Raw genomic sequence first — 13,896 nt, forward strand, 5'->3', positions numbered from 1 at the left:
TTTGGCTTCATTTTTTTCTTTGTGGTACTTAAAATTGTGAGATGTCTTAGATTTAATGAAATATAATACTCACTTTAAAAACAATGTGGCAGAGGCAGAGGTTGCTAGCTGTACCTCAATATGTACTCTTCCTACACAGTAATAAGAATTTTTTAAGCTGGGGAAATGATCAACCACCCAAAGACTATACTTCTAGTTTTCCTTTAAGCTAGGTGTGGCCATGTACCTAAGTTCTGGCCAATGATATGTAAGCAGAGGTAGTGTGTGCAACTTCTGGTTTATGACCTTAGTGGGAAGGAGCATGCTTTGCTTCTTTTCCTTCCTTTTTTTCTGTCTTTCCTCCCTCCTTCTTTCATTCCTTTTTTTCTCTTCATCCCCTCCCTCCTTCCCTCATTCTCTTCCTTCTAGATAGCAGATGTGATGGTAGAAGCTGAGGAGCCATTTTCATCCATGAGATGATGACACGTATTGAGGTTGGTAAAGCAATGAGAGAAGATAATGAGTTCTTAATGATCAGGAAACCAGTATACTAGCCCTAGACTGACTGTACAGAATTTCATGTGATAAAAAAACTAGAAAATTTGTTGAAGCCATTCTTCTTTGCTACAGGAACTGACCAAATAGTCTATCAAATATGAATGGTTTCTAAATGTCATTTTTCTGGGAGTAAATATTACTACTTTCTGCAATGGGATAAACTCCACTTCCTCTACACACACACACCCTTGTTTGGGTGAAATGAGTTACTAAATGTAGCATTTATTTATAAGGAATGCATTGTGAATAGTTTCTCAATTTTCATTATCATGGAAAGATGATGATTTCAGCCCACATTCAGTGTATGTTTCTAAATAATACAATCAACAGGACTGTCTGTTCAGTACAATGGAGGACAGCTTTTTCAGGGCAACTGGGATTTCTTGATAATGCTAAATCTGTCTCATCAGCTGAATTTCTTGGGCTTTATGTGGCAGTGTAGTAAAAATATATGATCACATTTCACTGTTAAGAAAAATTCTTTCAGCAATACATGTACGGTCAAGTTTCTTGTGTGGATAGCTGAACATGTGGGTTATGAGATTTTTAAAAATGTCTCGTGACAAACTTTATGGAAATGCAACAATCTAGACATCTAGTTTTGTCTGAGAGTGGCATGGATATGAAGAACTGTACTGTTGGTGCTGATGCCACGCTGACTTTTGGCAGTCACACTCTTGGTTCTTCATATTTGAGGAGATGGGACAGTGAGGAGGCCTGTTGGCTTGATTTTATTAATGCCACCATCTAGAATACAGATTCTTGGATATTTCATCTTCACAAGGTGAGCTGCAAACTGGAAAAAAAAAAGAGGCAAAATGTTTAGAGGATATATAGAAGATATCTCCAACCTCATGTTTTTCTCAGAATTTGAAAGACAACATTATTTTAATGTTATGATTGCTGTTACCACTGTATAATAACTTGTCAACTTGGTTATAAATTAAATTACTCTTTTATATGCTAACAATTTCTTTATCTTATGGAATAAATGTCTCTTTTGTTCTCTTTTATTTTTTTTTTGAATATGTGATAAATATACATGGTAAACAATTCAAATTCAGTAGAAAAGGGTATACAATGAGAAGTAAACTCATTCCACTTCTGTTCCCAGTCCTCCCTCTCCAGAGGTCATTAATGTTATCATTTTTAGGTATTCTTCCAGTAATAGTCAAAACAAGCTCAAATTTACATTGAAAAAATTTTGATATTATAGTCCACTTCAATGTCCCACAGAGGGCCCATAAACCAGTTGTAACATGTTTTTGGAGCAATCACAACTAAGATTTTGAGTTCACAAACCTGGAATGAATTTGAAGGACAGATCTAGGAAGCCTTCTAGATTCTAGCACAAGAGGACTTTGTAAAAGTTATCAAGACATATACATATCTGACTTAGCTCAAATCTACCTGTTCAGGATTGTGTTTTCTCATTCTTTGCATTTCATGATAAAGCAGCTCTGAACTGTGTGTCAATCCCAATATAGCATACTGCTTTATGTTCAGACCTTTTCTTGGGCAGATTGTCCAATGTTAGGCACTTGCTCCATTTCCCACCAATTCCTGTCCCCTCTTTAGCTCCTCCTCAATAGTAACCCCCACACATAACCTCAAACCTGCCTAACGTCTATTCATTTTCCTGCTCAGGCACTTCCTTCACTAGGAGCTAAGTTGCCATTAGGGTTCCTGCTTCTCAGCTCCTGAAGTTTCTTGTATGAATCTCAATCTTTGGCCTTACCTCATTTATTTAAATTATCCATTTAAGAGCTTCCTTCTATTTTGTTTTCTTCCTGGTACCTGGCACATGGTAGGGGCTCAATATATGTTTGCTGGATTGAAGTAAACTATGCCAAATGATCATAAAACCCAGGGCAAAATTATGAAGTAAAGAAGTTTTTCTTTGGCTCTTTGGCTATTTTATCTCTGTTCCTTCTCTTTGGTAGTGTCCTGTTCCTCCTCATTGAGTATTTGTGTCCTCAAGTTCTCTTCAATTACTCTCTCTACTAAAACCTGATCTTAGATCCTTCAATAAAAAATGACTAAGCTGCTCACAGTGCTGTTGCTTCTTGGTGCTATTTGAAGCTTAATACTTAGTAAGGTCTCAAGGCAGCAATCTAAACTTTAGGGTTCAAAAGAATGGGCTGAGTGGTTTGGCCAGGACAACAAGTTCAAGGCCTTACTCCCAGAGATTCTGCTTTATTGATCTGGGGTTCAGGGATAGATGGTTTTAAATAAGCACCCGTAGATGATTCTAAAGCAGGTGACCCATGGACAATTTTTTGAATAATACTGTCTTAAGCCAAAAGGATAAAGTTCTCGGTCAGTAGGTGGGATAAATAACGCTAGACTGGGATCTTCACAATCTTCAAAACAACTCACATAAATGGGTCTTAGTACTGCTGACCCTACTTATCTTCTCTGTGATTCTCTGCACTGGCTCCACAGAGATTCAAACAGCTGTTCATATTTCACATCCTATCCTCTCTTAGAGCTACCAGATGGGAATCTTTGATAGCAACTAATGTTGAAGAGAAACAGTGCTCCTGTATTTCAAAAGGTGTCAAGTGAGCCGCTGTGAGCTGGTCTTCATCCTGTTCTTACTTCTCTTTGAACCCCAGTCCTTAAGAAAGCAAGCACCTGATTCATCTGCCCGAGTCATGTGCAGGCAGAACAGTCCCTGGAACCATATGATTACCGAAACATCTTGGCTGCATTCTCCTACATGCACATTCAATTACCATTTAGGCCAGAATTCTAAGATAAACATAACATTACTGAAAAAGCCTTGTGGATAAGCAGTCTTAACTTTCAGTTCTTTCAAAATCCTGTGGAAATCAGAAAATGAGTAAGGAAGGACTGTACATTCAACTAATCTCCCTTAAACTATGCTGTAGAGCTGGAAAGAGTTCTGTTATTGTAACCAAGTCCCTAACAACTAGGCTGCTACTGAGCTGGAAAATGGTAAAGACAAAGCAGGCAGAACAGAGCACTTTGCAACAATCAGGTTGCTGCCGTGTGGGAGGTCTAATAAGAGTAGAAATGGAGTGCAAGGAGATAGCAAATGTTTAGATGCCTTGAAAAGAAGCAGGCTGTGTTTAAGAAAAAGAGCAACTGTTGAGTTTTCACATAAGATTATGAGTTCTGCTCCTCTGATCCTCTGCTGTTTTCAATTATCCATGTTAAATACTGGCCCCTGGCAGTGAAACCATGACTGCATCTTTTCTTTTTTTTTTTTCATTTACCATTTGTTCTTTTTTTTTAATTTTTTTTATTTTTTATTTTTTATTATACTTTAAGTTCTAGGGTACATGTGCATAACGTGCAGGTTTGTTACATATGTATATTTGTGCCATGTTGGTGTGCTGCACCCATCAACTCGTCAGCACCCATCAATTCATCATTTATATTCCTTACTCCTTATACGAAGATTAATTCAAGATGGATTAGAGACTTAAATGTTAGACCTAATACCATATAAACCCTAGCAGAAAACCTAGGGAATACCATTCAGGACATAGGCATGGGCAAGGACTTCATGTCCAAAACACCAAAAGCAACGGCAGCAAAAGCAAAAATTGACAAATGGGATCTAATTAAACTAAAGAGCTTCTGCACAGCAAAAGAAACTACCATCAGAGTGAACAGGCAACCTACAGAATGGGAGAACATTTTTGCAATCTACTCATCTGACAAAGGGCTAATATCCAGAATCTACAAAGAACTCAAACAAATATACAAGAAAAAAACAAACAACCCCATCAAAAAGTGGGCAAAGGATATGAACAGACATTTCTCAAAAGAAGACATTCATACAGCCAACAGACACATGAAAAAATGCTCATCATCACTCGCCATCAGAGAAATGCAAATGAAAACCACAATGACATACCATCTCACACCAGCTAGAATGGCAATCATTAAAAAATCAGGAAACAACAGTTGTTGGAGAGGATGTGGAGAAATAGGAACACTTTTACACTGTTGGTGGGATTGTAAACTAGTTCAACCATTATGGAAAACAGTATGGCAATTCCTCAAGGATCTAGAACTAGATGTACCATATGACCCAGCCATCCCACTACTGGGTATATACCCAAAGGATTATAAATTATTCTACTACAAAGACACATGCACACGTATGTTTATTGCGGCACTATTCACAATAGCAAAGACTTGGAATCAACCCAAATGTCCATCTGTGACAGACTGGATTAAGAAAATGTGGCACATATACACCATGGAATACTATGCAGCCATAAAAAAGGATGAGTTTGTGTCCTTTGTAGGGACATGGATGCAGCTGGAAACCATCATTCTTAGCAAACTATCACAAGAAGAGAAAACCAAACACCGCATGTTCTCACTCATAGGTGGGAACTGAACAATGAGATCACTTGGACTCGGGAAGGGGAACATCACACACTGGGGCCTATCATGGGGAGGGGGTAGGGGGTAGGGGGGAGGGATTGCATTGGGGACTGCATCTTTTCTACTGCTATGGAAACTTTTCTTTGTTCAGTTATTTGGTCATTCATTTATCAAGGCATTTCACTGAGCACCTACTAAGTAGGTACCAGGCACTGTTCCAGTTTTTGGAGTGCTTAGAGTTCAGTGGGGGAGATAGTAACAGACAATACGAAGTAGTATGGGTAGCATAAAAGCAGAAGTTGGCCGGGCGCAGTGGCTCAAGCCTGTAATCCCAGCACTTTGGGAGGCTGAGACGGGCGGATCACGAGGTCAGGAGATCGAGACCATCCTGGCTAACACAGTGAAACCCCGTCTCTACTAAAAAATACAAAAAACTAGCTGGGTGAGGTGGCGGGAGCCTGTAGTCCCAGCTACTTGGGAGGCTGAGGCAGGAGAATGGTGTGAACCTGGGAGGCAGAGCTTGCAGTGAGCCGAGATTGCGCCACTGCACTCCAGCCTGGGCCACAGAGTGAGACTCTGTCTCAAAAAAAAAAAAAAAAAAAAAAAGCAGAAGTTTAGGGATCTTAGCAGTCCAGAGTAATAAGCAGAGTTTCTGAATTTAACAGGGGCTGGGGAGCTGTTTTCTTTCATCTTTCCTTCTATTTCTCTTTCATTATTGACTTAAAGGGAATGAGAATCCAGATGTGATGGCCACAATTGCGATACTTATCAGACAGTATTCTTTGTGGCTGTAGCTTGATAGGTTAGGGAGGAAAGAAAAGGCTGTGGATGTGCTGGGGTAGATTTCCACAGTGTGAAAAAAGTCACATCATACATGGAGAAGATATACAGTGGGGCAGGGGAGAACCAGGCATCTAGGGTATAGGGTTTTTTCTACCTTTCATTTTTCATCTGGCTGGGCTTTTGACTGCATACTCCACAGAGTGCAGACTCCACCCAGAAATTACAAATCCAGACTTACTGAGCAACATCCTCGGTGGAGGTGGCAGGATATCATACTGAACCAGTGGTTATAAAGTCAGCAGAATCATCTGGGTGCTTTTACTAAACAGCAATGCCCAGGTTTGTTCCAGACTAGTAATAAGTAGAGTTTCTTGGGGCAGGGCTCTGACATCAGTTGTTTTTAAAAGGGTTCCCCTTGCCCAGGTGATTCTAATGTGTAACTAGCATTGAGAGTCATTTAATTAGATAATGGGATTCATTTGCAGGTCAGGTTTGTCTGGGACCTCAAACTGCAATTCCTATAGGTATATGTGGAGAGCAAGTCACTTTGCACTAGAAAAGGCTGCTGTGTTTGTAGGACTGAAATTTATGAGGGCCAAACTTTATCAGAAATAGTAGAATTTAATGTGAAACAGATTATTACAGATAAAAAGGGAGATTTCATAATGATAAAAAATTCAACTTGCTAAAAAGATAGGACAATTCTAAATTTGCAAGCATCCAATAACAAAGACTCAGAATATAAAAGTGTGATAGTACTGAATGGCAAAACAGACAAATCCACCATGATGGTAGGTGAAATACCTAGAAAACAACCAGTAAGATGCAATATTTGAACAATGCAATTAACAAATCTACATAAGGAACAGATACAGAACACTAATGCCCAATACCTTCAGAATAAAATTCTTGTTAAGTACACATGAAACATTTCTAAAATTGACCAATTCAAAAAAGCAACTCTCAGATTTTTAAAGGATTAAAATTATTCAGATTATGTTCTTTGATGACAGTAAAAATTATGCTGGAAATCAGTAACAAAAAGGTGACTAGAAAAATCTCTAACTCTTTCTAAATTAAGCAATGTGCCTCTAAATGTTACAGGTCAAAGAATTCACAATGAAAATTAGAAAATATCTTCAACTGATTAATAATGAAAATAACATAAAAACTCGTGGGTCGCCACTAAGGCCCACTACAGGGCCAAATCCCAGGTAGACAGAATGGAGTTCTTCAAACTGTACAACTAGCTGAGATCTATATAGCAACATCCGATGTGAGGGGGCCAGATATAGTATCTGCTGGCACAGGATCTGGGGACTTCCAGACCTCATTTTTGTGGACAGCACTCCAAGTGGAGAGGGTCCAAAGCTTTTGTATTTTCACCATTCCTCTGGTTTTTAGGATCTGGTGCTGGAATTCATTTCTAGGGTGTGGTTAGGCACACCTTAATACAGCAGTGTCTGAATGTGGAAGGCTCTTGTGGGTGCCACTCTATCTTGTTTTCTCTTTTTATCTTGCATCTGAATTTGGATTAAGAGACCGGCATGTTTGCCTGGAGAAAGTTAAGTTGTGCTAGCAGCAGAATAAGTGAAGAAAAGGGATTTTTAAGCAGCCACAGAGTGGTGTGGGTGAACTAAGGCCAAAAAATTAAAAGCTGATGATAGGTAAGATTCATGAGGTATGTAGATCAGAATCACGTCTCTCATTGGGCTCTCTAGGACACAGGTTTGGGAAGAACTCATGGTAGCAGTAGGAAACTAAGAAAGCTTTGGGGTTCTGGAAGATTTAGGGAGGAACACATGGCAGGACAATTAGGTTACCTGATATGAGTCTGAAGCTGATACTGGAGACTGGACAATTGGCATGGACTAACTAAGACCCTGACAAAGCTCAAACAGAGAAGTCTTTTCTCTCTCCCATTTTATCTGTCCATTCCTTTCCCTCCAAATAATCCTACATTTGGGGTATGAAAATTTTACTTTCGGTGAGCATGGTACTGAATAAAGAAACTGGCAATTATCCTATAATAAGCAGCCGAAGTAATTTGCTTTTCTTTATCTTATAGATGTGAGGCAGATGCTATTAGTCTTATGCCTCCTCTTGACCCTCTGGAATGCTGAGAATATGGCACATATTCAACATTGCTGGCGCTTTGTGACCATGGGTAGGCTGATGCTTCACACAAATTAGGTACATATTTCTAAGAGCTTGGCTAGACAAGGCAGATAAGCATATTTGAGATGAAAAACAGAATATGGGGTGATTTCTCAATCTACAGTACAGTGTGGCCTTGGAATAAATATAAGTGAAGTGCTGTCTTGTTCCGATTACTTAAGAAATTTCTGAGCTCATTAACACAGTTCTTAATCAGTAGAACTGTCCATCTTAGTGATCTCAATGAGAAACATAGGAACTATGGCAGGGATTAGTAGGAAAGAGGTGGGAATGATCTCTCTTAACACTCCACTGATTTCTTCCCTTGATTATATAACCAAATATAATTTTGAATGTCACTTTTTGTTTCAGTCCTTATTGTGGTCCCCCATACTGAGATAAAATTTTGTGTCCTGCTAGTCTTCCATATTCAGATCTTTTTAATTCATTGAAGTTTATTTTCTTAATAGTATTATATAAGGTAAAAAACTGGTTTTTATAGTAATAGTATCTAATAACAATTAGGCAGTGGTTGCTGTATTTTGTAATTTCACTCACAGAAATAAAACCAGCAGCAGAGCAAAGCCAGGAAGGTGAATGCACAGGTCAGTAATCATTTTATACCCTACCATAGGTACTTGTGACAAGGAAGGAGAAGAACAGGTAATTCCAGCATATTAGTGTGTCATACATGAGAAAATGCTAATTATGCATTTTTTAAAAGTGGGAGAGTCTAGAAGAATAGCCGTTACATGGTCCAGCTTTCTCATCCATGTTTATTTTACAAATAACTACTTCAATGGTATCTAGGTTATTTTGAACCCATACTAATAGTATTCTTTAGTATTGTTCACAAAAAGTGTTCTAATAAACTTTTAACCAAGTTGTTTCTATTTTTCTTGGAACCAATCTTTGAGGTTAGGAAATTTGATAGTGTAAGGATTTTTATCTTAAAAAATATTTTTATAGTTTGTATTACATAAGGAGATATATAAATATCTAGAGTGTGCTAACTCAATGTATTTCATGTTTTAATTTCCTGTTACCCAAAGTTGCTATCTCTATTTCATGTCTTCCCATTCTTTCTCTGTACCTTTTTAATTTAAAAAAAGTAAAAAAAAAAAAATAAATATAGACAAGAAAGGTATAATGAGCAGCTTCAACAATTGTAACTTGTAGCCAAATTGTATCATTTATTCCTTCCATGCCCTCTTCCCACTTTTGTACTGTTTCCATGCAAACCCAGATATTTTATCATTTCATACATAAACATGTATCATTGAAATAACAGGATTTAAAAAATATATACCCATAGTACTATCACACCTAGAAAAAAGCCCCAATAATACTCTTCTTGTACAATATAATCAAATATTCAGTAGGTGTTCAAATTTCGAATTAGCTCATAACTCATAAATGTCCTCTCTCTTCCCCTCCCTCTCTTTGTCTGTCCATCTGTTCATCCATAATTAAATTTGCTTAGTTGAGTCAGGATCCACAAAAGGGCCATGCATTGTGACTGACGGACATCTTTTAAGACTCTTTTGGCCGGGCGCAGTGGCTCACGCCTGTAATCCCAGCACTTTGGGAGGCCGAGGCAGGCGGATCACAAAGTCAGGAGATCGAGACCACGGTGAAATCTCGTCTCTACTAAAACTACAAAAACAAAATTAAAAAAAAAAAAAATTAGCCGGGCGCAGTGGCAGGCGCCTGTAGTCCCAGCTACTCAGGAGGCCGAGGCAGGAGAATGGCGTGAACCTGGGAGGTGGAGCTTGCAGTGAGCTGAGATTGTGCCACTGCACTCCAGCCTGGGCGACAGAGCGAGACTCCGTCTCAAAAAAAAAAAAAAAAAAAAAAAAAGAAAAGAAAAAAAGACTCTTTTAATCTAATGGTTTGTCCTATCTCTTTTCATTTCTTTGCAAGAAACCTATTCTCTCTCAAATTCTCCCCAACTTTTGTCTCTACCACTCCCCCAAAATACTCTAATTAAGACTGGCAGCAATCTCCACATTGTCAAATCCAACTTTTAAAACTCATTCTGAATCTGACTTGGCCTATCAGCATCATATGACACATTTGATCATGCCCTCTTTTCTTCAAAACTTTCTTCCATTAGCTTTCAGTACACCAGTCTCTCCTGGTTCTACTACTTCACTAGCTGTGCCTTCTCATCTACCTTGGTGAATTTGTCTTATCTTTTTGACTTTGTGCCCCATTGCTTAGTCCTCTGACCTTTTCTCTATCTATATTCCTCCCCTAAATGATTTCATTTAGTCCCACAGATTTAAGTCCTATCTATACACTGATGATTGCAAATTTGTCTTTACTATCTTCCCTGGAATTTAAACTCATGAATCTTCTTCCTCAACATCTATTAGACACTTTGATATCTAGCAGGCTTCACAAGCTTAACAGTTTCAAAGAGGAACACTTGATTCCTACCCTCCTCTACCCAATCCTCTCCTGAAGTATTCCTTATCTCAGGAAATGGCAATTTCAGTCTTCTAGTTATTTAACTAATAAACCTGGATGCATTTCTTTTTTTCTTTACCAATGTATCCTGTAACTTTCGAAACATATTCAGAATCTGATCACTTCTCACTACCTGTACTAACATTGTACTAGCTCAAGTGATGGTTATTTCTTACTTAGATTATCATTAACTACCTATCAACTGGTCTCCCCTGCCTCCACTCTTTCCCCTATGGTCTAATGCTCAAACAATGTGAGGGATTCTTTTAAAATATAAGTCAGACATTTCGCATAACCTGTCACAAAGCATTTTAATGGCCTGTAGTTTTATTCAGAATAAATTCCAGTCTTTTCCATAGTCCATGAGGTCCTACATGATCTGCAAATCTGCAAACCATTTCCCAACTCCCCACCATCAACCTTTCTAATCTCATCTCCTAGTCCAAACCACCATCACCTCTTACTTGGATTACTGCAAGAACTTCTTGACTGCTTCTATCCTTGCCCAGTATAATCTTTCTCTACATGACAATCATCAAAAGAATGATTCTCTTAAAATATGAATTGGATGATATAACACCCTTTGTTCCACATCTTCTAGTGGCTTTCCATCTCAGAATAAGAGCTCCACTAATCACTCTATAAAGAAAAGAAGCCATCAACACTCTTCTCCCTCATGTTAACCTTATTTGAACATTTATAACCACTTTATATATATATAATATATATATCTCAAAACTATATATATGTATGTATGTTTATTGACGGTCTCTTCCAAATATTGTAAGTTCCATGAGAGTAGGAACTTAATTTTACTTGTTACTATTTCTCCAATGCCTAGAACAGTGACTACTAGTACATAGTATTTGCTCTAATATATGTTGAATAACTGATTCATTCATTCAACAAATACTTTCTGAGCATCTACTGTGTGTCAGGCACTATGCTAGGGACTGGTTAAGCTGTTTTACTTCTAGTGGAGGAGATGGAAAGGATTTTAGAGCAAATTATTAAGGAATCTGACTGGTTCTGGTAAGGGTCAAATGCTACTTGCTTTTATCCTTTACTAGTAGGGTCTTCACCCAACTCTTTTATGAGTTGAACAGGCAAGATGATTTTTAAAAATGGTATCTTTTAAAAGAAATCTACACAAAAACATATACAAAAATTGTGATGTTTATAAATATAGAAATAAATGCTTGTGACATATGTTACTATATGTAACATATCATCTATATCCACACATGATAGACAATATCCTCACTTCATTTCCACACTTAAGGAAGAGAAGTAGATAGAAGAGTTTAAAGAGGATGCAGTGAAAGTTTCACTTTCTACTCTTAGGCTCTGTGCTATCATAATCAGACTCTCCATATGTTCCCACCTTTGTCTGCAGCCAAAATTGCTCTGTTCAAAGAAGCCCCGTGCTTTCTTAGTTCCTTTTTTCTCAATGAGTTTGGCAATTCTTAATGGATCACTCAATAGAAGCGTGGAAAAAAAAAAGGATAAATGGATATCTTCATAATCAATTATAAATATTCCTTCTTTTCCTCCCCTATTTTACTTTCTTTTTTTTCTTTTATAATTATATCAAATATATTTTCTTTTTTTTTCTTTTATTATACTTTAAGTTCTAGGGTACACGTGCATAACCTGCAGGTTTGTTACATATGTATACTTGTGCCATGTTGGTGTGCTGCACCCATCAACTTGTCAGCACCCATCAATTCGTCATTTATATCAGGTATAACTCCCAGTGCAATCCCTCCCCCCTCCCCCATCCCCATGATAGGCCTCCATGTGTGATGTTCCCCTTCCTGAGTCCAAGTGATCTCATTGTTCAGTTCCCACCTATGAGTGAGAACATGCGGTGTTTGGTTTTCTCTTCTTGTGATAGTTTGCTAAGAATGATGGTTTCCAGCTGCATCCATGTCCCTACAAAGGACGCCAACTCATCCTTTTTTATGGCTGCATAATATTCCATGGTGTATATGTGCCACATTTTCTTAATCCAGACTGTCACCGATGGACATTTGGGTTGATTCCAAGTCTTTGCTATTGTGAATAGTGCCGCAATAAACATACGTGTGCATGTGTCTTTATAGCAGCATGATTTATAATCCTTTGGGTATATACCCAGTAGTGGGATGGCTGGGTCATATGGTACATCTAGTTCTAGATCCTTGAGAAATTGCCATACTGTTTTCCATAATGGTTGAACTAGTTTACAATCCCACCAACAGTGTAAAAGTGTTCCTATTTCTCCACATCCTCTCCAGCACCTGTTGTTTCCTGACTTTTGAATGATTGCCATTCTAGCTGGTGTGAGATGGTATGTCATTGTGGTTTTGATTTGCATTTCTCTGATGGCGAGTGATGATGAGCATTTTTTCATGTGTCTGTTGGCTGTATGAATGTCTTCTTTTGAGAAATGTCTGTTCATATTGTTTGCCCACTTTTTGATGAAGTTGTTTGGTTTTTTCTTGTAAATTTGTTGGAGTTCTTTGTAGGTTCTGGATATTAGCCCTTTGTCAGATGAGTAGATTGCAAAAATGTTCTCCCATTCTGTAGGTTGCCTGTTCACTCTGATGGTAGTTTCTTTTGCTGTGCAGAAGCTCTTTAGTTTAATTAGATCCCATTTGTCAATTTTGGCTTTTGTTGCCATTGCTTTTGGTGTTTTAGACATGATGTCCTTGCCCATGCCTATGTCCTGAATGGTACTACCTAGGTTTTCTTCTAGGGTTTATATGGTATTAGGTCTAACATTTAAGTCTCTAATACATCTTGAATTAATTTTCATATAAGGAGTAAGGAAAGGATCCAGTTTCAGCTTTCTACTTATGGCTAGCCAATTTTCCCAGCACCATTTATTAAATAGGGAATCCTTTCCCCATTTCTTGTTTCTCTCAGGTTTGTCAAAGATCAGATGGCTGTAGATGTGTGGTATTATTTCTGAGGACTCTGTTCTGTTCCATTGGTCTATATCTCTGTTTTGGTACCAGTACCATGCTGTTTTGGTTACTGTAGCCTTGTAGTATAGTTTGAAGTCAGGTAGCGTGATGCCTCCAGCTTTGTCCTTTTGACTTAGGATTGTCTTGGCAATGCGGGCTCTTTTTTGGTTCCATATGAACTTTAAAGCAGTCTTTTCCAATTCTGTGAAGAAACTCATTGGTAGCTTGATGGGGATGGCATTGAATCTATAAATAACCTTGGGCAGTATGGCCATTTTCACGATATTGATTATTCCTATCCATGAGCATGGTATGTTCTTCCATTTGTTTGTGTCCTCTTTTATTTCACTGAGCAGTGGTTTGTAGTTCTCCTTGAAGAGGTCCTTTACATCCCTTGTAAGTTGGATTCCTAGGTATTTTATTCTCTTTGAAGCATGTGAATGGAAGTTCATTCCTGATTTGGCTCTCTGTTTGTGTGTTACTGGTGTATAAGAATGCTTGTGATTTTTGCACATTAATTTTGTATCCTGAGACTTTGCTGAAGTTTCTTATCAGCTTAAGGAGATTTTGGGCTGAGACAATGGGGTTTTCTAAATATACAATCATGTCATCTGCAAACAGGGACAAT

General features: G+C 38.1%; 1 protein-coding gene across 1 annotated transcript in view; it reads right to left on the bottom strand.

Moving 5' to 3' along the window:
- Window positions 1–355: 355 nt before the first annotated feature.
- The window catches only part of TBCK (TBC1 domain containing kinase), a 258,415-nt gene continuing 244,874 nt past the window's right edge, over window positions 356–13,896 (bottom strand). Inside the window, exon 26 of the mRNA XM_030915419.1 lies at window positions 356–1,333. Within this exon, the coding sequence (XP_030771279.1) occupies window positions 1,223–1,333 (111 nt within the window). The 3' untranslated portion in view covers window positions 356–1,222. The remainder of the gene's footprint in view (window positions 1,334–13,896) is intronic.

The sequence above is a fragment of the Rhinopithecus roxellana genome, chromosome 2, assembly GCF_007565055.1.
Source record: "Rhinopithecus roxellana isolate Shanxi Qingling chromosome 2, ASM756505v1, whole genome shotgun sequence".
NCBI classification, from domain to species: Eukaryota; Metazoa; Chordata; class Mammalia; order Primates; family Cercopithecidae; genus Rhinopithecus; species Rhinopithecus roxellana.